General features: G+C 42.8%; 1 protein-coding gene across 1 annotated transcript; it reads right to left on the bottom strand.

The window, feature by feature from the left end:
• Positions 1-1204: 1204 nt before the first annotated feature.
• Positions 1205-23490, bottom strand: LOC122543288 (thiol S-methyltransferase TMT1A-like). The gene is made up of 2 exons (XM_043681791.2): positions 22657-23490; positions 1205-6080 (listed from the first exon to the last, which is right to left on the bottom strand). Exons 1-2 carry the CDS (start codon positions 23149-23151, stop codon positions 5847-5849), a joined length of 729 nt encoding a protein of 242 aa, XP_043537726.1. The 5' UTR covers positions 23152-23490; the 3' UTR covers positions 1205-5846.
• Between the last annotated feature and the right edge of the window lie 1971 nt (positions 23491-25461).

Genomic DNA, 25461 nt, shown 5'->3' with positions numbered 1-25461 from the left:
TTTTTTGAAACAATTCAAGGGACATGGGCATCACTGACTGGTCACTATTTATTGCTCATCCCTCGTTGCCCCTGAGAAGGGGGTGGTGAGCTGCCTTTTGAATACATACTGTATGTAGACCCACAATGCCTTTAGAGAGGGACACTGAAGGAACGGTGATATATTTCCAAGTCAGGATGGTGAGTGGCTTGGAGGGGAACTTGCAGGGGATGGTGTTCCCATGTATCTGCTGCCCTTGTCCTTCCAGATGGAAGTGGTTGTGGGTTTGGAAGATGCTGTCTGAGGATCTTTGATGAATTTCTGTGGTGCATCCTGTAGAGATGCAAAATAGAGGTGGAGTACGGCTCCTGAGCTGGAGCTCGTCGCTCTGACTGCTTTTCATTTTTTTCTTTCTTGTTTCTTTCTATCTTCTATTGTCCTTACATACCTCTTCAACTCAGGTGTCATTGGCGGAGGACCTCATGGACCTCGAGCAAGCCCAGTGTGGATGAGAGTAGGCCCAGCGCAGACCTCAAGTGGGCCCAACCTGGACCTCGAGAAAGTCCAGAGTGGGCCCAGCGCAGACCTCAAGTAGGCCCCTCGGACCTCAAGCAAGTCCAGCGCAGAGGAGTGTAGGCCCTTGAGTAGGGAGTATTCCATCACAGTCCTGATCTGTGCTTTGTAGATGGTGGACAGGCTTTGGGGAGTCAGGAGGGGAGTTATTTACCACAGTACTCCTAGCCTCTGACCTGCTCTTGTATCACCATCACTCCCCATCTCCATCTATATAACACCTTCCCAGTTACTGTCCCCTAGCCCCACTCCCACCCTCCTTTTTATCTCTCAGCGCCCTTACCCTGCCACATTCCTGATGAAAGGCTTATACCCGAAATGTCGACTCTCCTACTCCTCGAATGCTGCCTGACCTGCTGTGGTTTTCCAGCGCCACATTTTTCAACTCTGATCTCTTGCATCTGCAGTCCTCACTTTCTCCTATTTATATGGCTAGCCCAGTTGAGTTTCTGGTTGATGGTAATGGTAGGGGTTTCACCAATGGTAATGCCATTGAATGTCAAGCGGCAGCAGTTAGATTATCTTGAATTTGTGAAACTGCAGCTCATCCAGGTCTGAGATATTAAATAAGCAGTCTGACAAAGCCACGGCTGCAAAGTCAAGGGAGATGTTGGGAAAGAGATGTTATTAACACATTCATTTCACAAGATAACAGCTTTCAAATGCATTTATTGTCTCTTAAAGTAATGAAGCAGTTATGTGATCCTAACTATTATCAAAAACTGCACACCAAATGATAACAATGGTTAACAATCATACAGATGCCCAGGGTCACACTAACAGCACTACACACTACAGAATTCAAACATTCAAGTTCTCAAGTTTGAGGTTACGGGCTTTCAAAGCCTAAGTTCTATTTTAACCCCACTTTAACATTTCCTTCACTCTGGTTACTTGAAAAACTGCCTATTTCTACACTAATTTGTCTAATTTACTGCTATAACTGCAATTTTAACAGAAGTTATTGCTTACATTTTATCTAATTTCCTTGGGGGAGTTAATCTCATAAAGCAGGGACTCAGAAAGCTTGTAGCCAAATACGTATCTGTTAGCCTCCATCTGGTGAGTGAAACTGACTTTTACATTTGACATATCATGAGAAGTTAAACTGATATTTCCACTCTTCTAAGAGAAACGCAAGTAAAACACAATACGAAGAATTCAAACTCTCGGTAAGGATATGATTAAACTGGGTGCCCTCAATGTACACACAGACTCCAATGCCATGTCTTCAGATGATAGTCCCATGTGGCAGCATGCACATGAGAAATGGAAGCTACATAGAAATCCTTCTCTTAGGGGACTCCAAAAGTAACAGTGTATGGAGATGGAGTGAAGCCGTTGCTCAAGATGGTCTGGCTAAGACTGACTTGACAAAAGTGACAGTCCCAGCTGATTAAAGGTGGTGGAAGACTGTTGTCAAAGGCTGGAGGCAGGTCAAGGAGAATGGGGAGGGAAATGCTCCACGATTGCAGTGAAATAGGATGTCATTTGTGCTTTAATTAGGACAAAACAAATTAAATTGTGATTAAGTAGATCTTTCCTATGTTGTAAAGGTGGGGCTGATTCATTAAGTAAGGTTTTGTGCAAGGCTGTAGCGCCCTTTGTTATTCTTTCATGGAATGTGGGCAACACTGGCAAGCTTGCATTTGTTGCCCATCCTTAAATCCCCCTCTGTTGCTTGCTGGGCTATTTCAGGGGCAGTTCAATGTCAATCATATTGTTATGGGTCTGAAGTCACATGTGGGCCAGACGAAGATAGTTTGGCAGATTTCCCTTCCTGCAGGGCAATAGTGAACCTGATGGATTTCCATAGTCTCAGTAATAGTGACCATGAATCTCGCTTCATTCCAGATTTGTTAACTGCCATGGTGAGGATTTGGATTCACAACCCCAGAGCATTTACCCAGACCCCTGGATTACTAATCCAGTGACTTTACCACAACACCACTGTCTCCTCTTTCCTCATTTCTTTGGCAGGAAGAATAGAGGAGCTGAATATTACTGAAATGGAGAAACATTGCAGAAAACTACATAACAGAGGAATTTTGGAGTCCTTACACGATCACGAAAAACAAGCATCCAACTTCAGTGGATAATAGGGAAGGCAAATGGATTGTTGTCCTTTATTTCAAAGGGAATGAGTCTTATCGAAGGAAAAGTTTACTGACATTGCAGACAGTCCAAAGAAGGTTCACTAAGTTGATAGCAGGTATGGAAAAAGTGCAGATGCTGGTAATCAGAGTCAAGAGTGTGTTGCTGGAAAAGCATAGCTGGTCAGGCAGCATCCAAGGAGCAGGAGAGTTGACGTTTCAGGCAAAAGCCGTTCATCAGGAATGTGGCTTGTGGACCAAGGGGGCTGAGAGATAAATGGGAGGGGGCTGGGGGGAAGGTAGCTGAAGGTGAGGGTGAAAGTGATAGGTTGGAGGAGGGTGGAGCAGTTAGGTGGGAAGTAAGATGGATAGGTATGACCATTCAAGGCAGTGGTGACAAGTTGGAAGGTTGAGACTGGGATAAGATGGGGATAGAGGAAATGGGGAAACTGGTGAAATCCACATTGATTCCATATGGTTGGAGAGTCCCAAGGGGAAAGATGAGGCATTCTTCCTCCAGGAGGAGGCCCAGGACTTGCATATCCTTGGCAGAGTGGGAGGGGGAGTTAAAATGGTTAGCCATAGGGCGGTGGGGTTGGTTAGTACGGGTCCCAGAGATGTTCTCTGAAACGTTCCGCAAGTTAGCATCCTGTCTCAGCTAACTTCCCGGCAGCCCCATCCCCTCTCCCATTTATCTCTCAGCCCCCTGGGCCCACAAAATTCGGCGTAATCCCGAAACGTCGACTCTCCTGCTCCTCAGATGCTACCTGACCGGCTGTGCTTTTCCAGCACCACACTCTTCAACTCTGATAGTAGGTAGAGGCTGAATAGATTGGGCCTGAACTTATTGGAGTTCTGAAGAATGAGAAACAACTTTGTTGAAACATACAAGATTCTTAGAGGATTTAACAAGGTAGATATGTTTTCTCTTATGGGAGTGTCTAGGACCAGAGGGCATTATCTCAGAATAAGGGAGTCATGCATGGACGGGTTGGACAAAGGGTCTGCTTCCATGCTGTACATCTCTATGACCATAAAATAGAGGAGTAGAATTAGGCCATTCCTCCAATTGAGTTTGCTCTGCTATTCAATCATGGTTGATATGTTTCTCAATCCCATTTTCCTGCCTCTCCCCATAACCCTTGATGCCCTTACTAATCAATAAACCTATCTATCTCTGTCTTAATTACACTCAATGACTTGGCCTCTACAGCCATCTGCAGAAATGAGTTCCACAGATTCACTCCCCTCTGGCTGAAGAAATTCCTCTTCATTCCAGTTCTGAAGGGCCATCCCTTCAACCTGAGGCTGTGACCTTGGGTCTTCGTCTCTCCTACCAGTGAAAACATTTTCTTCACGTCCACTCTATCCAGGCCTCTCAGTATTCTGCAAGTTTCAATCAGATCCCCCTCGTCATCCTACTAAACTCGATCAGGTAATGATCCAGAGTCTTTAAACATTCCTCGTATGATAAGCCCTTCATCCCAGATCATTCTTGAAAAACCTCCTCTGGATCCCCTCCAATGCCAGCACATTTTTCCTTAGATATGGGGACCAAAACTGTTCACAATATTCCAAACGTGGTCTGACCAGAGCCTTATACAGCATCAGCAGTACATCTCCGCTCTTGAAATCAATGCTGACATTGCATTTGCCTTCCAAACTACCAATTGAACCTGCATGTCAACGTGAAGAGAATTCTGAACTAGGACTCCCAAGTACCTCTGTGTTTCAGATTTCCAAAGCCTTTTCCAGTTTGGAAAATGGTCAACACCTGTATTCTTTGCAGAAAAATGTATAGTTTCTTACTTTGCCACATTGTAATCCATCTGCCACTTCTTTGCCCACTCTGCTAGCATATCCAAGTCCTTCTGCAGCCTCTCTGCTTCCTCAACCCTACCTGCCCTTCCACCTATCTTTGTGTCATCTGCAAACTTAGCAAGAATGCCCCAGTTCCTTTGTCCAGATCGTTAATGTAAAACATGAATAGTTGTGGTACCAACACTGACTCCTGTCAAACTCCACTAGCCATCCTGAAAGACTCGTTTATCCCTACTCTCAAGCTTATCTCTCCACGCTCCAGGCTCACTGCCTTTATTCCTGATGAAGGGCTTTTGCCCGAAACGTCGATTCCGAAGCTCCTTGGATGCTGCCTGAACTGCTGTGCTCTTCCAGCACCACTAATCCAGAATCTGGTTTCCAGCATCTGCAGTCATTGTTTTTACCTCAGTCCTCTATCCATGCCAGTATCTTGCCCCTAACACCATGGGCTCTTCTCTTATTTAGCAGCTTCCTATTCAGCACCTTGTCAAAGACCTTCTGGTAATCCAAATAAGTCATGTCCACTGGCTCATTGTCTAATTGGTCATTACCTCCTCAAAGGATTCTAATGGATTTGTCAAGCATGACTTCCTTGCTGAAGCGGTGCTGACTCCACCCTAATCTACCATGTACTTCCAAGTACTCCACAAACTCATCCTTAATAATGGACTCTAAAATCTTAACAACAACTGAGGTCAGGCTAATTGGCCAATAGTTTCCTGCCTTCTGCCTCCCTCCCTTCTTAAACGGGGTGTTGCATTAGCCATTTTCCAATTCTCTGGTCCCCTCCCTGACTCCCGTGATTCATGAAAGAACATTTAGATCAGAAATGAGGAGGAATTTCTTCTCTCAGAGGATAGTGAATCTGTGGAATTCTTTACTGCAGAGTTAAATATTCAAATTTATAAAATCAGAATAGCAATTCATGGTGAAAGTAATAAAGGATTCAAAGTAATTTACATTAAAAATAATATCATAGCATAAATAAGTCCTGTTTAATATATTCAAATTACAATGGAACGTTTGGTAAGCAATACCTCATTTGAGATTAGAGAATTTACTTCTTTTTAAAAAAATGTTTTGACATTCTAGTTCAGAGTGGGTTCGGAGAATACAGAGAAAAGTTTTGATTGAAATAATAAAATATGAAAACTGATCCTGGACATGGATGTATAATCTGGAATTTTGCTTGATTACCATTGCGGATGAAAGTACTGTGTGATATAGTGGATTAAAAAGGCACATTTAAAAGCACTCATCTTAATGACTAGTGATTAAAATTAATTGACAAAGGATTATTGCACTGATACTTCTAATTCGAATGAATGATTCACAGCAGACAAGTAAATATAAGGCTTGGTGTTCCCATGATCCAGCTTCTCATTTGACTGCATATCCAACAATATGGTGTTTGATCAAACTCATCAAAGGTGCAATGATGTGCTTCAGATTCAATTCTGAGAAGTTGGCTTTCTCGAGGTTTGCTGAAGTGTCCCTGGTCAGATAGCATCCATCCCCAAAGTAACGCCATGCAGGCTGGATCACATGTTGAATGAAGTGCAGCCATGTTTCTTTGTCAGCAGCCACATGCTCAATGAAGAAAAATGCCCCGCCCTGCAGAAACAAAACATTTTGTCAAGTATCTGAAGAAAGTGGGCTGAACAGGAAGCAGAGTCAATCAAATTGGCCACATACAGGGACTAAGGCCACAGACCAACCCCAACCAGAATAACAAGGGCAGCAGATATGTAGGAACGCAATCACTTGCAAATTCCCTTCAAAGCCACTCACCATCCTGACGTGGAAATACATTTCTGTTCTTTCAGTGTTGTTGGGTCAAAATCCTGGAATTCCCTCCCTAATGGCATTATGGGTCAGTTTACAGCACATGGACTGCAGCAGTTCAAGAAGGCAGCTCACCACCACCTTTTAAGGGGCAATCAGGGATGGGAAATAAGTACTGATCTAGCCCATACCTCACAAATTAATATATTTTTCAAACCTTCCACAAAATAAGGCTTAAGTGAAAGATAGACTCTGATTTTAATGAGTGGACTCCCTGTGGCCTTGCTCAATAATGTGGATATTACTGTTCTGTAAGATTAGAAGTGTTTCATTAACAAATGTACAATTTGTCTTTCTGCTACATTAGAGCTGTGCATCTTTTAAGACTACAAAAGTAAACTGTTAAGTGAACAAATATTCAATTTAATTGTTTAGTGGAGCAACTTGCAGGTTACATAATCTGTTTCAGGCTGCAGCTGACAAAGCACCCAGCAATTGGAATGTTTTCTGCACAGCAATGGAGTAATGGCTGCAGTGTGATGTTCATTATTACAGAATTGATGCCTTTCAGAGTAAGCCAGAGGATGTTATTTTGCAAAGAAAAAAGCAATATAGTATGGAATATTCAATGTATTATTAATGCTGTTTTAGCATCGTTGTGTGCATCTAAAGATGCAAGCCATTCGTGAAATCAGTGCTCAGGTTAGTCAAAGATAAGTTGGGTTCAATAAATTGGCAAAGGATAATTGAGAAGCAGATATGCTTGCTGACAAGCTGCTGGTTCATCTAAATGTATTGCCCACTGCAATCTCCCTCACAGGCCTTTTAAATTTGCATTGTTCTGAAACATTCTTTTCACTGATGCAAACCGACATACCTTGAGACATTTTCCTCACATTTAAAGCTGGTCACTGATAATTTTGAAAGTTAGCTAAATTTGCAGTTTAACAGCATGTCATTTGAAAACAATTGTTGTTTTACACTGTGTTCTCAAAAGACAGCAATGGATGTCTTTAGCAAAGTACCTCCTTAAATAATTAAGTATATATAGTATTAGTGCTGGCTAAAGTCAGTCCCAGATACACAACAGAGATGTAAGGCTGGAGACAGCTGTGGATCTCCAAGGGGGATGTGGGGAAGAAATACATTGCAGGAGATACAGGAGACTTTTATGACTGGAATCTTGTTTGAGATATTGATCTCACCATACTGTTCTGGAATTTGCTGCATAACTGGCTGGTTGTTATTTTTTTTTGCCCTCTCTAAAATTTATATTTACATTGAATGCACCCCTTGAGAGTGGTGATGAATTGCTGACTAGTGATAATTATGAAAGTAATAGATCCAGCAAATGTGCATTTCACAGAAGCCTACGAGTGGAATTAAGTTAACACATTTTAAATAAAGAATGTTGTTACCAATTTTAATCTCTTGTTCAACAGGTATTCCTCTTACTCTTGTGGATGCAAGTTTCGTTTAGGCTGACACTTTTCAAGTTAAGGTGATGTCTTCAGATGATATTTTTAAAAAGTGGCCCTGTCTGCTTATTCACTCATTGGGTGAAAATAAAGATCCCATGACTGTAGTGATTGTAATATGGTCAGCCAGGTGGACTTCATAAAATATGAGTTCCCTGACTGGACCAGATCAACAACCCCGATCAGGGAGCCCTGGCTGACACATAAGAACAGGAGTGTCAGACATGCTGTTCACTCGGAGAGCTGGCTCTGAGGGAGGTAGAATGGTTTCAAGGACACTCCACATGTACATAAAGGGTGACTTGGTGACAGAATACCAGCCTCTGTGGAGCTATTTCAATGGCAACGAGAGAAAAGCACACTCCTGAAGAAATTTAATTCACACCAGCTGTCTTTGAGTTGGGGTAAACATTTCTGGCATGATGCCATTTTTTGAGACGCTTAGCTCATTTGATCGTACTGTTGAAGACTGGGCCCAGTTTGCCCAGTCAGCTTTTGGACCTGCAGCTTTTTCAGTTATTAGGCACGAGATACAAAAACCTTTCAAGAGTTGATGATTTAGCTAAGAAATATTATGACACCAAACCTCTTCTAATTCTGAGATAATATCAGTTTTACTCGGCAATTCGAGAATCGGGGAATCAAAATCAGGGTTTTTGATTTGGTTAAGATGACAGGCAGAGACATGTGAATTTTGGTTTAACTCTTAATGAAATGCTAAGAGACCATTTGGTATGTGGGATTAATGATGTCACCATGCAAAAGTGCCTACGAGCTGAACCCAACTGGACTTCAAACAGATACTGTCACAAAGCTGGTTCTTTTTCTCAAGGATACTAGGTCCTTGGTTTTTTTTCTGAGAGGTCGTAAACTCTCACGGTGTCAATTAGACTGGTTTGGTACAGAGATTAAAGGGTATTGAGAGGCCTTTTTGTTTATATGTAAACAGATGAGACTTCAGGCCAAAGTGGTCATGTTTTAGAAATGACCTATATAATGAAAGGGGAGTGGTCAGCTCTCTAGCTGAGCAATTCAGTCCAGAACTAGTTAGGAGTTCAACAGTGAGCTGAGTGGAAACCCTCTCTCTCCTTCTGCCCTTCTAACTTCAACCTGTAAGCATCTTTTCTTTAACTGTGTTTAAGGGGGTTTGCTTATTGGGACTGTTGTGTATATTCGAAACAGCGTAATTAAGTCTAGTTTGGATAGACTGAGTTCTGTAGGGGTTCTTTATTCTGTTCTTTGTGTTTCATTGTGTAATTTTGTGAAAAAAAAAGTCTGCTTTAAAACATAATCGTCAACCTAGCTAGCTTACTCTGGGTAATTTTCACTGTACACTTACCAAAACAAATTGCGGTCTGGATTGCCTGCTCAAGAATGTTTTGAGTGGTCTGGCCTAGTCCATAACTACACTACAACTGGCTTTGTTATTGGAAAATGCAGCAAGTGGAGCATATGAGTTACAGGGCATTCTGATGGCAATGGACACCCTCGCCAGGCTGACTGAGCTTGGGGAACACCATTTGAATGAAGGCAATTGCACAGCCTCACTCAGGGCATATCCTGAACAGAGAGACTCTAAGTCAGCCCACAACAAAACCCCAAAACAAAGCCAAACCTCGGCCAAATGGTTGAAATGTTCTTCAGAATCTGAGCTGACAAGTCATTGTAGTTGCTGCCGGTATATGGACTCAAGACAGCAGAAGAGACTCACTGGATCTAAATGGAGTAAGAGAACTCAGAGGCCGGTATCCAGGAGAGTGCACACCCTGGAAAGTCCACCTACATCTGGTTTGGAGCAGTTAAATTGTTTAGCAAGATCCAAATCAGAACCAATCAAAATAAATGTAGAGTTAAAGGGTCGCGTGGTTGTAATGAAGGCCAATACAGGCATGGCCATTTCAGTGATCACAGAACCAGTCTTTAACAAAATTCATTCTGTACTCCAACCTTTAAGTTTGTGCAAGAACTTGGCCAAGCTGACAAACTATACTGGTGAACTTTTACAGATTAAGGGTACAACTTCGGTTCTGGTCCCTTCTGAGAAGCAGCTGGTACAGTTACCACTGATTGTAGTAAAAGGCTCAGGCCCAAGCCTATTGGGACAAAATTGTCGAGAAAGATTCACCTTGATTGGCTCCACATTTTTCAATTAGAAAATGGCTGCCTGGATGAAGTCCTAATTAAATACCTGGAAGTTTTTCAGGACGGTCTAGGCACTATTAAAGAAGCCAAGGCCACCTTGCATGTTGACCACGAGCAATTTAATGATTCTGTAAGACCCACCAGTGCCAATTGCCTTATGGGCAGAAATCAGGAGGCTGGAAAGGGAAGGAATCATCAAACCAGTCCAGGTTGTGGAATGGGCAGCACCGGTCGTACTGATTGTGAAGCCTGAGAGGTCGGTTCCCCTTTGTGAGGATTTTATACAAACAGTAAACCGTTTTTCACACCTGGATGAATACACAATCCCTCACACAGAGGGTTTATATGCAAAGCTGGTAGGAGGATTGTCCTTCACGAGGCTGGACATGAGCTATGCATACTTGCAATTGCAGTTAGATGAGGATTCCCAGAAGTATGCTACAATTAATACCCAAAAGGGTTTGTACCAATAAACGAGACTGCCATTTGGGTATCGTCAGCCTGCGCAGTTTCTTTTTAGTGGACGATGGAGAACATTTTATAAGGTCTACCCCAGGTTGCCATTCATCTAGATGACCTGGAATAATAGGGAAGACCAATAAGGAACACTTAGAGAACCTGGCCATTGTCCTTAGATTCTCCCAGGCAGAGGTTCACCTTAGAAGGAAAAATTGTGTGTTTCAGGCACCCCAAGTGTGCTACAGAGTCGATAAGACTGGGTTACACCCATTGGAAGGTAAAATGAGGGCAATCAAACATGCCCCAGCTTCCACGTATTCCCTTAGGCTGGTGAATTATTATGGAAAGTTCATACATAACCTGGCTTCGACCCTGGCACCTTTGAATCAACCCTTAGAAAAGGGTCAACCTTGGAAATGGTCATGTAGACAAGCCAAAGCTTTCAGGGAAGTGAAGAAATCGTTATCATCCTCTAAGGTGTGTTGGCACACTATGATCCCAAGTGAGATCTGGTGTTGACATGCGATGTCTCCCTGAATGGCATCAGGGTAGTATTGGCTCACAGGTGGCCCAATGGAGAGGAATGCCCAATGGTGATTGCATTCACAATTTTGGCTAATGCAGAGCGTAAATATGCCCATATTGAGAATAAAAATGTGCTGATCATATTTGGAGTCAGGAAGTTCCACCAATACCTTTAAATACGTAAATTTGTTACAGTAACAGACCACAAATCCCTGCTAGGGCTGTTCAAAGAGGACAAGGCCATGCTGCCCATAGCTTCAGGCTGAATTCAGCGGTGCGCTCTCATTCTCCATGCGTACAATTACAAGTTGGAACACCGTTAGGGAGGCCAAGTAGCAAATGCAGATGCAGTGCACCACCTCCCACTGGCAGATACTCCACTGGTGTATCCCATTCCGTGAGAACTGAGAGAGCAGAGCCAGGGTGAAAGGGAGCTTTAAGCTCAGAGGCCTATTATATCAGATGTGCTCTTGCTTTAAACTCAAGTCAGGAATTGACAGCGGCCATTACTGCCTCAGACCTTGCGACCTCACTTGGTGTTCTGAACTTCATTTTGCAATGCCCTTTTTGGCATATCCAGACATGCCAGCTGTCATTGTAGCAACTTTTCAAAGTATTTTACATGGAATTTGCTTGTTGCGTTAAATGGATTTCTTTAATGTTAATCTTTCAATTAATCTTCCAATCAACAGATATTTCAACTGATTGATGAGTTGGTGGGCAGGGATTGGAAATTACAAGAGAATAACAAAACAATAACACGATAAGAAGTCTGGCAAGGAGAGATGAGAACTGAGGTAATCCTTTGCTGGAATTCCATACTTCGACAAGGCAGATTTCATGGCACAGTGGACAATTGACTAGTCAGTGATATGGGCATTTGTTGCCCATCCTTAATTGTCCTTGAGCTGAGTAGCTTGCTTGGTCATTTGAGAGTGCAGGTAAGAATCAACCACATTGTTGTTGGTCCGGACTCACGTGTAGGTCAGACCAGATAAAGATAGTAGATTTCCTTTCCTAAAGGTCATTAGTGAACCGGATAAGTTTTTATGACATTCAATGACAGTTGTCACAGTCACCATCACTAAGCCTAGTTTTCAAATCCATATTAGATTAGATTAGATTACTTAGTGTGGAAACAGGCCCTTCGGCCCAACAAGTCCACACCGCCCCGCCGAAGCGCAACCCACCCATACCCCTACATTTACCCCTTACCTAACACTACGGGCAATTTAGCATGGCCAATTCACCTGACCTGCACATCTTTGGACTGTGGGAGGAAACCGGAGCACCCGGAGGAAACCCACGCAGACACGGGGAGAATGTGCAAACTCCACACAGTCAGTTGCCTGAGTCGGGAATTGAACCCGGGTCTCTGGTGCTGTAAGGCAGCAGTGCTAACCACTGTGCCACCGTGCCGCCCAAATATGTCTTAATATATTTTGAATTTCACAAACTGCTGAGAGTTGAACCAGTGTCCCCAAAAAAATCAGCCTGGGTCGTTGGATTACTAAAGTCATGAAAACTGATCAGAGCTCCAAAATACATAGATATTGTAAAAGTACATACATTTCAATATAAGACAGACAAAAGGTGGCTTAGAATGTAAATTCACCAGCTATCCAAAGTCCTTGTGTGGAAACAGAATGTTACCCAAACAGTGTCAACCATCAGACAGCAAGATTTTAAAGGGAGAGGTGCCATTAAAAAAAAAACTGAACTGTGATCTTCTGTGGGTGTGTTCCATGCTTATGGACATGACACAGGTTGAAAGAAAGGCAGTTCTCGGCAAAGGACAGGTTTGTGTTTTCCTTTTCAGGAATACACAAGGGGGTTAAAGACAACTAGAGCCCCTAGTCTGTGTGCGAGGTTGTGGTTCAAGTTCTACCAAACTAAAGTATGCTGTGAAGGGACATAGCTGAAAATTCCCACTAGACATCCCTGCATCTGCATATAGAAATAAACTCTTCCTGATTGTTGAAAACACTCAAGTCAGAAAAGCCACAATTGAAGGAAACTGGACAAATTCCTTTCACTAACTGCAGAACCAAGAACCTCCAAACAACTACTCAACGGTCAAAGTCAGCACTACCAGACTCACCCACCTTAATGACCAAATTGTTTCACAATTGATCTGTCATGGACAAACCAAATGATTGATAAATTCCTTTTTAACTTTTACTTTTCTGGACTCCCCTGTCATTTACAATCTGTCTACATTTGTGTCACGTTTTATTATTTTTTCTTGTTTTAGTAGCTAATAAACTTCTTGTCTCCTTTAACTCAGGAAAGCTTGGTTAAATTAGTTCTTTTAAAAACATAAAGACATTGAGATAGGGAAAAAGGTATACATGAGGAAATAAATTCTTTTAAAATTAACTTTGTTTTAATCAATTGAGGGAGGAGTTGTATAAAAGATAGCTAGATCATCCCTCCTTATCTCAGAACATGACAAATTGGGGACCGATCCTAACACTGGTTTAGTGGCATTACTATTATGCAACTGATCTCCATATAAACCTGTCAAGTGGCTGGATTTCTTTTCCCACTTTACTCCATTTCAATTAAGTAAACTATTACCCTAACAGATCAAGAAGCATTAACTAGTTTAAATTCTGAGGTTTCACAAACAAAGCTGAAGCTTCCTTTCCCCACACCTCATCATTTTAAACATTTAACCAACTTTTGCTTTAAAATGTTATTAGTTACTATTTTATGAACATGACATGAGATCCAAATTGGATGCAAGTAAGCTCAGCATTTATAGAGTAAAGCCTGATAGGCAAAATGTACAACCACTGTGCCACCACTGCTGCCTCACAGCGCCAGAGACCTGGGTTCAATTCCCGCCTCAGGCGACTGACTGTGTGGAGTTTGCACATTCTCCCCGTGTCTGCGTGGGTTTCCTCCAGGTGCTCCGGTTTCCTCTCAACAGTCCAAAAATGTGCAGGTTAGGTGAATTGGCCATGTAAATTGCCCGTAGTGTTAGGTAAAGGGGTAAATGCAGGGGAATGGGTCTGGGTGGGTTGCGCTTCGGCGGGTCTGTGTGGACTTGTGGGGCTGAAGGGCCTGTTGCCACACTGTAAGTAATCTAATCTAATCTTATTAATATGGTGAAAGAACTCCTCTGATATTCCTCATGGTTGAATGAAGAGGTTAAATTATTGTCTAACAGGAGTTGAATGCTGTGTTATAGAAATATGCATAGGGTGTAAATAGCCACTGAAGGATTTATAAAGAAGTTTATAAATGATGTCCTCAGAAAGTGTGTCAAGTAGGTTCTGAGATTACAAATTTTCCCTGTCTTCCTGGTGTGAATTAAGATACAAATACCACAGTTGCATCATGGTTTGCAATGAATACAGCAAACTTTTTATTAACTGACACCTATGGGACCAGGAGGGTGCTGGCTGATCAAGTATTCTGGGTAATCAAGAGGTCCACATAACCGCAGTACATCCTGACCAAGCAAAGCTTTGAGGTATCAACATATTTTTTTTTATTCATTTGTGGGATGTGGATATCACTGGCTGGCCAAAATTATTGCCACTTTCCTAGTTGCCCTTCAGCTGCCTTCTTGAACCGCTGCAGTCCACCTGCTGTGGGTTGACCCATAATGCCCCTAGGGAGGGAATTCCAGGATTTTGACCCAGCGACACTGAAGGAACGGTGATATATTTCCAAGTCCAGTGGCTTGGAGGAGAACTTGCAAGGGGTCGTATTCCCATGTATCTGCTGCCCTTGTCCATCTAGATGGAAGTGGTCGTGAGTTTGAAAGGTGCTGTCTGAGCATCCTTGGTGAATTTCTGCAGTGCATCTTGTAGATAGTACACACTGCTGCTACGGAGCATCAATGGTGGAGGGAGTGGATGCTTGTGGACGTAGTGCCGATCAAGCGGGCTGCTTTTGTCCTGGATAGTGTCAAGCTTCTTGAATGTTGTTGGGGCTGCACTTGTCGAGGCAAGTGGGGAGTATTCCATCACACTCCTGACTTGTGCCTGGTAGATGGTGGACAGGCTTTCGGGAGTCAGGAGGTGAGCTACCCACTTCAGTATTCCTAGCCTCTGACCTGCTCTTGTAGCCACTGTGTTTATGTGATGAGTCCAGTTGAGTTTCTGGTCAATGGTAACCCTGGAGACGTTGATAGTGGGGAATTCAATGACGGTAACACCACTGAATATCAAGGGGCGGTGATTAGATTGTCTTTTATTGGAGATGGCCATTACCTGGCATTTGTGTGGCATGAATGTTACTTGCTGCTTGTCAGCCCAAACCTGGATATTGTCCAGATTGTGTTGCATTTGAACATGGACTGCTTCAGTATCTGTAAACATTGTGCAATAATTGGTGAACATTCCTACTTCTGACCCTTTGATTGAGGGAAGGTCATTGATGAAGCAGCTGAAGATGGCTGGGCCAAGGACACTACCCTGAGGAACTCTTGCAGAGATGACCTGGAGCTAAAATGACTAACCTCCAACAACCACAATCATCTTCCAACAATGTCAGACATGACTCCAACCACCACAGAGTTTGCTCCCTGATACCCATTAATTCCAGTTTTGCTCGGGCTCTTTGATGCCACACTCTACTGAATGCAGCCTTGATGTCAAGGACTGTCACTCTCCCCTCCCCACTGGAATTCAGCTCTTTTGTCCATGTTTGAACCAAGGCTGTAATGAGGTCAGGAGCTGAGTGGCCCTGGTGGAACCCAAACTGGGTGTCACTGAGCAGGTTATTGCTGAGCAGGTGCTGCTTGATAGCACTGTGGATGGCACCTTCCATCACTTTACTGATGATCGCAATTAGACTGATGGGGCAGTAATTGGCCAGGTTGGATTTGTCCTGCTTTTTATGTACATGACATAGCTGGGCAATTTTCCACATTGTCAGGTAGATGCCAGTGTTGTAACTGTATTGGACCAGCTTGGCTAGGGGAGCAGCAAGTTCTGGAGCACAAGTCTTCAGTACTATTGTTGGAATGTTGTCAGAGCTGACAGCCTCTGGAGTATTTTGTGTCTTCAACCATTTCTTGATATCACATGGAGTGAATTGAATTGGCTGAAGATTGGTATCTGTAATGCTGGGGACCACTGGAAGAGGCAGAGATAGACCATCCTTTCAGCACTTCTGGCTGAAGATTGCTGCAAAAGCTTCAGCTTTATATTTTGCACTAATGTGCTGCGGTCTTCTATCATTGAGGATGGGGATATTTGTGCAGCCGCCTCCTCCTCCAATGGATCAGAGCAAATCCATTCATTTAAATGGGAAATTTACCTTCCCAGCAGCCCCTGATCCCTGGTTCTGGAAGGTTCCCTATAATATGTTCAGTCCGCAGTAAACCGCGGGTAACTGAAACTGCAGAAAACTATTCTGTGGATACGGGGGTCGCCCTGTACATAACTTTTGCCGTTTTATGAAGAGTGCCAGTTAAAACAAAGTTTACTGTATGTGGAAAGCAGGTATTTTTCACCAAATGTTTTTAGCTTCGCTGAGCTGTATGGATTTTACATGTTCACCTATGAAATTTTGTGAAGATTAATTTGTCAAACAAAATGTAAACAAGCTGCTAAATATACACAACTATTTTTTAAAAGGATAACAATCAAGAAAAGCTGAAGTTGCTGTTTTACCTTATCTTTGAAACTTATTGGAGACAATAATTACACTTAGTGCCGCTGTTCTTAAAGAAAAGTTGAACTTGAGAAGGCTTCAATTTCTATGGAGAGGCATGATTACAAGGAGTAAGTTCCAGCAATATCTGTCAATTGCTAATCTCTGCAATTGTAAGAATATCAGAAAGCTACATTACAACTGACGCAAGATCACACTATATTTTAGGAATTCAAAATATGTACTTACTGAATGTACATACAAATTAGGAGCAGAAGGCCATTTGGACCCATAAGCCTGCTCTGCCATTTAATAAAATGACTCCACTGCCAATCAAAAATCTAACTCAGCCTAAAAAATTCAATTATCCAGTCTCCCTTTCTCTTTGGGAAAGAGAACTGTATAGACAACAACATTCAGAGAATAACAAATTTTCATCTGTCAAAAATTGGAGCCTACTCAGTTTTTAAATGGTGGCTCCTAATTCTAGTCATAGAGTCATGGAGATGTACAGCACGGAAACAGACCCTTCGGTCCAACCTGTCCATGCTGACCAGATATCCCAACCCAATCTAGTCCCACCTGCCAGCACCCAGCCCATATCTCTCCAAACCCTTCCTATTCATATACCCATCCAAATGCCTCTTAAATGTTGCAATTGTACCAGTCTCCACCACATCCTCTGGCAGCTCATCCCATACACGTACCACCCTCTGCATGAAAAGGTTGCCCCTTAGGTGTCTTTTATATCTTTCCCCTCTCACCCTAAACCTATGCCCTCTAGTTCTAGACTCCCCGATCCCAGGGAAAATACTTTGTCTATTCATCCTATCTATGCCCCTCATAATTTTGTAAACCTCTATAAGGTCACCCCTCAGCCTCCGATGCTCCAGGGAAAACATCCCCAGCCTGTTCAGCCTCTCTCTATAGCTCAAATCCTCCAACCCTGGCAACATCCTTGTAAATCTTTTCTGAACCCTTTCAAAAGTTTCACAACATCTTTCCGATAGGAAGGAGACCAGAATTGCATGCAATATTCCAACAATGGCCTAACCAATGTCCTGTACAGCTGCAACATGACCTCCCAACTCCTGTACTCAATACTCTGAACAATAAAGGAAAGCATACCAAACGCCTTCTTCACTATCCTATCTACCTGCGATTCCACTTTCAGTCTCTCCCACAAGGGGAGACATCCTCTCAGCAGTCACATTTTCAAGATCCCCAGAATCTTACATCTCAAAAACATCTCAACTTATTCTTCTAAACTCCAGATCCCCAATCTATCTAACCTTTCCTCATAAAATAAGCCCTTCATCCCAGGAATTGAATCATTACTTCTAATGTATCCCTTCTTAAATACGGAGATCAAAATTGCATCTAGTACTCCAGATCTAGAATCTCTAAAGTGTCGAAAGAGGCCTTTCGGCCCAACACGTCTACACCGACCCTCCGGTGACTAATCCACCCAGACCCATTCCCCTACCTTATTTTACACCTGACTAATAACTTACTCCATGGGCAATTTAGCATGGCCAATTCATTTAACCTGCACATCTTTGGATTGTGGGATGAAACCGGAGCACCCGGAGGAAACCCACGCAGACACAGGGAGAATGTGCAAACTCCACACAGACAGTTGCCCAAGGCTGGAATCAAACCCAGGTTCCTGGTGCTGTGAGGCTGCAGTGCTAACCACTGAGCCACCGTGCACCCCTAGTCTGACCAATGTCCCATAAAAATGTAACAAATAATACGTGAAGTATTGCACAGATATGCAATTCAACACTCCACCACTGACAGTTATGCTATCAGCAGCCTAGAGCTCTGGAATTCCCTCCATCCATTTCTCCTCCTTTTTAACCTAGTTATACAGTCACACAGCACAGAAACAGACCCTTCGGTCCAACTAGTCTGCCAAGCATAATCCCAAAGTAAACTAGTCCCACCTGCTTATGCCTGGCCCATATTCCTCCAAACCTTTCCTATTCATGTACTTATTCAAATATTTTTTTAAAGGTTGTAACTGTACTCGCATCTATCACTTCCTTCGGAAATTCATTCCACACACGAACCACTCGGTGTAAAATATTGCCCTTCATGTCTTTATTAAATCTTTCCTCCTCACCTTAAAAATATGCCACCTAGTCTTTAAATCCCCCATCCTAGGTAAATGACATCTGCCACTTACCTCTTCTGTACCCCCCATGATTTTATAAACCTCTGTAAGCTCACCCCTCGATCTCCTACACACCAGTGAAAAAATACCAGCCTAACTAGCCTCTCCTTATAACTCAAACCCTCCACGCCCAGCAATAGCCTGGTAAATATCTTCGACCAATAGTCCTTGGACCAAGCTTTTAGCCACCTGTCCTCAAGTGTCTGGTTGTCACATATTGATTGATAACACTCTTGCAAAGTGCATTGGGAAATTTTACCATATTAAAAGGAGCACATAAGTGCAATGGTTGAAAATGCACAAAAGCAAACAATTTGTATGAAGGCTTGAAGATCTCTGTTGCCATTGGGTGGTGCAATGGACATCTCAAAGTCTGATAAAACAATGATTCATTTCCCTTTATAACCACAAACTTTAATTGCTCCTAAGTAAAAAATTAGTGAGATCAGAAATTAGCTTCAGGTGGGAACTCAGGCTTCCTTTTTTAAAAAATGATAATGGGTACAATCTGTTCAAAGTTACTCAGTCCATATCTGATGATAGTTAAAATATTTTTAATGTCTTAGGGACCTTATATATTCCAATTGCCTCCCCTTGTTTCCTTATTATGGTAGTTACAAATTTACAGTGTGTCACATAAAGAGCCTGTGTAATGGGTCTTTGATTTACTGTTCAGGTTGTGGAGTTGAAAGTAACTTTGTTTGAAGGGAAGAGTTGGAAATGTGCAGGGAGAGGACATCTTTTGTGAAAAACTTTAGTTACTTACCAGAACCAGTGTGCTGGAAACACATCAAAAATTGCATGCATCAGTGAGTGCGGACACAAGGCTTTGTTGTGGTGATGTACATTCATTAAGGTTTTTAAGTTGCGAAACAGCAGCCTGAAACAAAGTCAGGTTCAAGTTCCCAGCAAAATCAACTAAAATCTGAAATAACATCAGTCAATGTTTATTTAATGATTGAAAGGATGCATTAATTTAGTACTTGGTGTTTGAAAACTATTTTCACTCTGAAACTTCCCTCACCGACGTGTATGTAACTTTTTGTATTTTTTAAAAACATAACACAACAATTTAAGTTGGATAGGAAGTAGCACTGGATCTAGCATTTTTAAACATTAGTGGATTTCTTCTGCTATTATAACTCATTGTAAATCAGACAATGTGCCAATTTCAAAGGATATAGTATTAGACCATTTAATGCACTGTATTAATCTGCCAAGGTAATGCTGCAATTCTTTAACATTCCAAAGCCTAACTATTACATAATGCAACACAAAAAAAGGGTGAAATCTGTGAGATTGTTAAGCCTCAGTTTTCTTCAATATGAGCATAGTTTTACACGCTTAAAGGACAAGATTTAATTGGAGGAGCAGGTAAGTCCCGACCCAAAACGTCGACTTTCCTGCTCTTCTGACGCTGCCTGACTTGCTGTGCCTTTCCAGCTTCACATTTTATCGACTCGACATTCCCCAGTTCTTGCCTAATATTATGGAAGTTAGCCTTCTCTCAGTTTAGTATGTTCACCTTAGGATTGCTCTTATCCTTATCCATAAGTAACTTAAAACTTACAGAGTTATGGTCACTGTTCCTGAACTGTTTCCCCATTGAAACTTTGATCACTTGGCCAGGCTCATTCCCCAATACCAGCTTTAGTATGGCCCCTTCCCTCGTTGGACTATTTATATATTGTTTCAAAACATCATCCTGTACAAACTTAACAAATTATCCACCCCATCCAAGCCCCTGGCACTAAGGCAGTCCCAGTCAATATAGGGGGAATTAAAATCACCCACCACAACCATCCTGTTGTTTTTACATTTTTCCATAATCTGTCTACATATCTGTTTCTCGGTCATCCGCTGGCTGTTGGGAGGTCTGTAGTACAATCCCATCAGAGTGATTACACCTTTTCTATTCCTGAGCTGGATGGCCTTGCTGGATGAACCCTCCAAGGTGTCCTCCCTCAGTGCAGTTGTGATATTCCTCTTTTAAGTAACCCAACTCCCCCAGCTCTTTTACATCCCTCTTATCTCACCTGAAACATCTAAATCCTGGAATGTTAAGTTATCCATCTCTCAACCAAGTCTTTTGTTCTAGCTACACCATCATAGTTATATGTACTAATCCAAGCTCTAAATTAATCTGCTTTAATTAATACTCCTGACATTAAAACAAATACACTTCAAACTGCCTGTCCTACTGTGTTCAGCATCCTCTCCTCATCCGTTCCTCCTCTTAGTCTTATTGGCCTTAGTCTCGGACTCCTCCCCAGTCATTTTACTTACTGACCTACAGCTCTGCTTTTTTTCCAGCACCCCCCACCAAATGACACAAGCAAACCTCCCTGCCAGGACATCGATGTCCCTCCAGTTTAGATATAACCCATCTTCTTGTATAGGTCCCACCTCCCCTGGAAGACATTCTAATGATTCACATACCTGAAACCCTCCCTCCTATGCCAGATCATTAGCTACATATGTAACTGTACTATCTTCCTATCCTGAGCCTCACTGGCACGTGGCACAGCAAATAATCCTGAGATTACAACCCTAGAGTCCTGCTTTTCAATTTCCTATCTAACTCTCAGTGCTCCTTTTGAAGGACCTCAGTTTAATTGCTTACTTAACAGTGAACTGAAGAACCTCTCAGTAAATCACAGGCCCTGACTTTGAGGTCCTTCCTTGTCTGGGAGATGATGACTGGAGGCCTGTTCTTCACAGGATCCAACAGCAAGAAAGTAGGTCTTTTCCTTAGGTCATTTGGGACAGGACTTTGCAGGACCTTGTTTCCTGATCAGGGAAAACAGCCATTTTTCTTTGTTTCTCCCCTTCTCTTGTTTTTGCCCCCACACTACCACTGTCCCCAAACGGGACCCAGCAGTAGTGTTTATATTTTCCCCAAATCACCCGTGGCTATACGTGTATGTACAGTGACTCAGTAAAAAAAGACAGGATTGTGTGAATACTTTATTCTATATTCTCCATCACCAGGAAAACATGCATGTATCTAGTGAAACATTAACAAGCAAAACCTAATAAGGGCAATGCTTATGTCAAAAAGTGAAGGGGAGGGTACCAAATCAAAATGGAGTTGGAGGGGAAATAAAGCACTGTATTCCCTACAGTGCCCACCTTTCTCTAAAGACATCAAAAGCATTGACGGACACAACGTGCTTTCTCTCCAATGACACCCTGGCTCTAGAATGTAATCACGGAATAGGGGCAGGCTGTTGGCAGATGACCCCCCCCCCCGGCCCATTGTCTAGACCTGTTCAGCTATTTTTATCTGTCAAGAAGGCACATAATTTGACTGAAGGCAAATTGAGGCTCAAGTAGCTGTAAGTTGATCACTTAATGACTTTAGTTAATGGTGGGTTGTGAAAATTCTTGAGAAGAACTTAATTGTTGGGGGGATGTGGTGAATATTCTCCTCAGAAACTTGCCTAACTATCTGCCCCTCCCACCACTTTGACCAGAAGATGTGGGAGCTGAAGTAGGCCATTCAGCCCATCGAATCTACTCCACAATTCCATGAAGTCAAAGCTGATTGGATGATCCTCAACTTCACTTTCATCCCTTTTCCCATTACCTTGATTACCTTACTGTTAAAAATCGGTCTGTCTCAACTTTGAATATATTTAATTACCCAGCCTCAACATCCCTGAGTAAATACTTCCACAGATTCACTCCACTCAGAGAAGAGATTCCTCCACATCTCTGCCTTAAATATGCAGCCCTTATTCTGAGATAATGCTCTCTGGTCCTAGACTCTCACAAGGAGAAACAACCTCTCCACATCTGTCAAGTCTTGTAAGATTCTTGTATGCCTTAGATACCTTCCCTTGATAAGGGGACCAAAACTGTTCACAGTATTTCACACTTACTGAGACAAAAGGCCTACGGTCAATAAATCTTAACAACTCTTTGTAAACATTTCTGAATGAAAGGGTAGGCGGGGGAGGGGAGGGGAGGGGAGGGAAAAGAAGAGGAGTTATCCCGTTTCTTTTACCGGTCTCAACACTCGTTTAATCTCTTTCAGCACCGCGTCCACGTTCTGGGCGGTGCAGAGCACGAAGGTGCAGACCACGGCGTCTACTGAGCCGCTCGCCACTTGGCTCAAATTTTCGCCGCACGCCACCACGAACCGCTCGAGCTTCAGGTGCGTGTTCTTGGCGCCACTGCTCTTCAGCATGTGCTCGAAATTCGGATTCGGGTCCGTGCAGATGACCTTGCAACCCCAGGGGTAATACTGAAAGTTGGCACCAGTGCCACAGCCCACTTCCAAGACTGTCAGCCCCGAGGAGCTGGCGAAGTCCGGCAACCGGCCGAAAAGTTCCTTCTTCACTTTATCCATCTTGTCGTTGATAGTGGTGGTCATTCTGCGCATAAGGTATGGGAAAAACCTCTTGTATAGAGGGTCCCAGAAACCGATGTATTGTAAAATGGTGACTGGAAGAACCATGATCCCCACAAGGGAGCGCAGCACAGAGCGAACAAACGCCATCTTTAAGGAACCAAGATTGTCGACAAGCTTTTCTCTCTCTCTCTCTCTGTGTTGAACGTTATACTGGGCGGAGAGCAAATCTGTACAGCCCTTCCAGGTGCCTCGAATTGGTTAGAGGGAACTGCCCACAGTTTACCCCTCTCGTGCCAAACGGGAAAACAGGGATTAATAATTGCCCTGCAGAGAGAACCTGCACCGAAAGGGCTGAATTTGTCTTTCAAAAAAAAATTACGGATCCTTGATAAATACTTTAAAAAAGTCAAACTAAATAATATAATATAAATCAGTTTAGTTTTTAAATTGGTTTTGTACTGTTTCGTGGCACGGGGGCTCAGTGGTGAGCTCTGCTGCTTCACAGCGCCAGGGGCCTGAGTTCGATTCCAGCCTCAGGCGACTGACTGTGTGGAGTTTGCACATTCTCCCCGTGTCTGTGTGGGTTTCCTCCGGGTGCTCCAGTTTCCTCCCATAGTCCAAAGATGTGCAGGTTAGGGTGGATTAGCCATGGGAAATATACGGTTATCAAGGATAGGTTGGTGTGGACTTATTGGGCTGAATGGCTTGTTTCTACACTATACGGATTCTATGCAATGAGGGCATCACTGACTGGTCCAGTATTTATTGCCTATCCCAAATTGCCCAAAGGACAGTTAAGAACCACATTGCTGTAAGTTTGGAGTCACATGTTGGCCAGACCAGGTAAGGATGGCACTTTCCTTCCCTAAAGGATATTAATGAATTATTACTATTTCCCTAGAATCACAGAGTATTTATATGTGTATCATACATTATAGTCATAATATATGTGGCTTCTTTGTGATTTTGCTATGTAAGAACGATCCCCTGTGTGACCCTGACACAGTTTCTACCTGTGAATTAATTTCTTGAAGAGCAAGCAAAGGCAATGCATCCTGGAGAAAACACTTGCATTTGCCTAGAAAGGAAACCAGATGCTTGAACTTTAACATGGAAAATGTGCATAGTGTTTTGCGGCTCGTGCAATTTTTAAAGCACATTTTTTAATGTCCAAAATATACTTTATTAATAAAAATCATTTTTAAGCACATGCAAATATTCTAAATCAGTTCTGTGCAATCTGCAGAGAGAAAAAAAACCAAAATATTGGAATTTTGACATTTCTCAGAGCTTCTCTTCAGTTGCAAAAAAAACACTCATTTTCTACTTGTGCAGGTAACTATTTCTGTTCAATTTGGGGTACCAAAACAATTGAACGGACCCTTACTATACTTTGGTAGGAAGACCCTAGGCAACGGTCTTTCCGACTGTACATTCTCTTCCTTACTTTATTTCACTTGTTGGATAAGGAGTGCCGAAGTCCAAATCTGAATAACAAATGTCGACATAATGATAAGGTGACTGGATTTTTATCAGAGATCCAGACTAATATTCAAATCTAAACATAAAGGGCCAAATAATCACCTCCAGATGCTATATCATTCTACATGACCAGTAAGCTTGGTCAAGGAGGTAAGATTTAAGAAGTGTTTTAAAGGAAGTGACAGAGGCACAAGCATTAGACAAGGAATTCCAGAGCGCTAAAACAGTCTCGATCAAAGTTACAAAGTGTAGTCCATTAAAGTTTACTGATCTCTCTACAGCCTTTCATATGGTGAATCATGCCTTTAATGCTTTGCCTCTGTTATTCAGTTGTGTGTGACTGCCCTTTACCTATTCAATCATAGCTGGAACATCTCTAACTTCCTAAACTGCTATCTCCAGAAGTTCTCAAAAATCTTTCCTGGGGGGTGGGGGTTGGAATCCTTCACTTTGGTAGTTTCTTAGTGTTCCCAAAGTAGGATGCTCCTCAGTGTTATCCTATAAGACCTCTTTTTTTCCCACACCTCCTTATTTAGTGCATTTAAGAGTCATCCTTTCCCATAGTGCTGGAGGAGATCCCAATTCCCTTCAGTACTATCAGACCCCTAGATTTCCTTTTCTTCAACTGTGACATACCATAGGAAAGTCTTCAATGTTTGCAGTGCCCTTCACAGTTCGGGGGGGGGGGGGGTGCATGGTGGCTCAGTGATTAGCGCTGTTGCCGCACAGTGCCGGGGACCAGGTTTGATTCCACCTCGAGTGACTGTATAGAGTTTGCACATTCTCCCCATGTCTGTGTGGGTTTCCTCCGGGTGGTCTGGTTTCCTCCCACAGTCCAAAGATAGACTGGCCATGCTAAATTTCCAGGAATGTGTAGGAATAGCCATGGTAAGTACGGTCACAGGGATAGGTTGGGGGGAGGTCTGGGTGGGACGATTTTCGGAGCGTCGATGTGGACTTGATGGCCGAATGGCC

This window comes from Chiloscyllium plagiosum, unplaced genomic scaffold, assembly GCF_037043375.1.
Source record: "Chiloscyllium plagiosum isolate Xiang-an unplaced genomic scaffold, Cpla_swu_hap1 HiC_scaffold_53X, whole genome shotgun sequence".
In the NCBI taxonomy this organism is placed as follows: domain Eukaryota; kingdom Metazoa; phylum Chordata; class Chondrichthyes; order Orectolobiformes; family Hemiscylliidae; genus Chiloscyllium; species Chiloscyllium plagiosum.
This window is presented reverse-complemented; position numbering and strand designations above follow the sequence as displayed.

What these genes read in the sequence shown, in the direction of transcription:
- LOC122543288 (XM_043681791.2), bottom strand. Translation starts at nt 23,151, where the DNA reads ATGGCGTTTGTTCGCTCTGTGCTGCGCTCCCTTGTGGGGATCATGGTT. An exon ending in TTAAACGAGTGTTGAGACCG is followed by an intron (nt 6,081 to 22,656) that starts GTAAAAGAAACG and finishes TTGTTTCTGCAG; the next exon opens with GGCGGGGCATTTTTCTTCAT.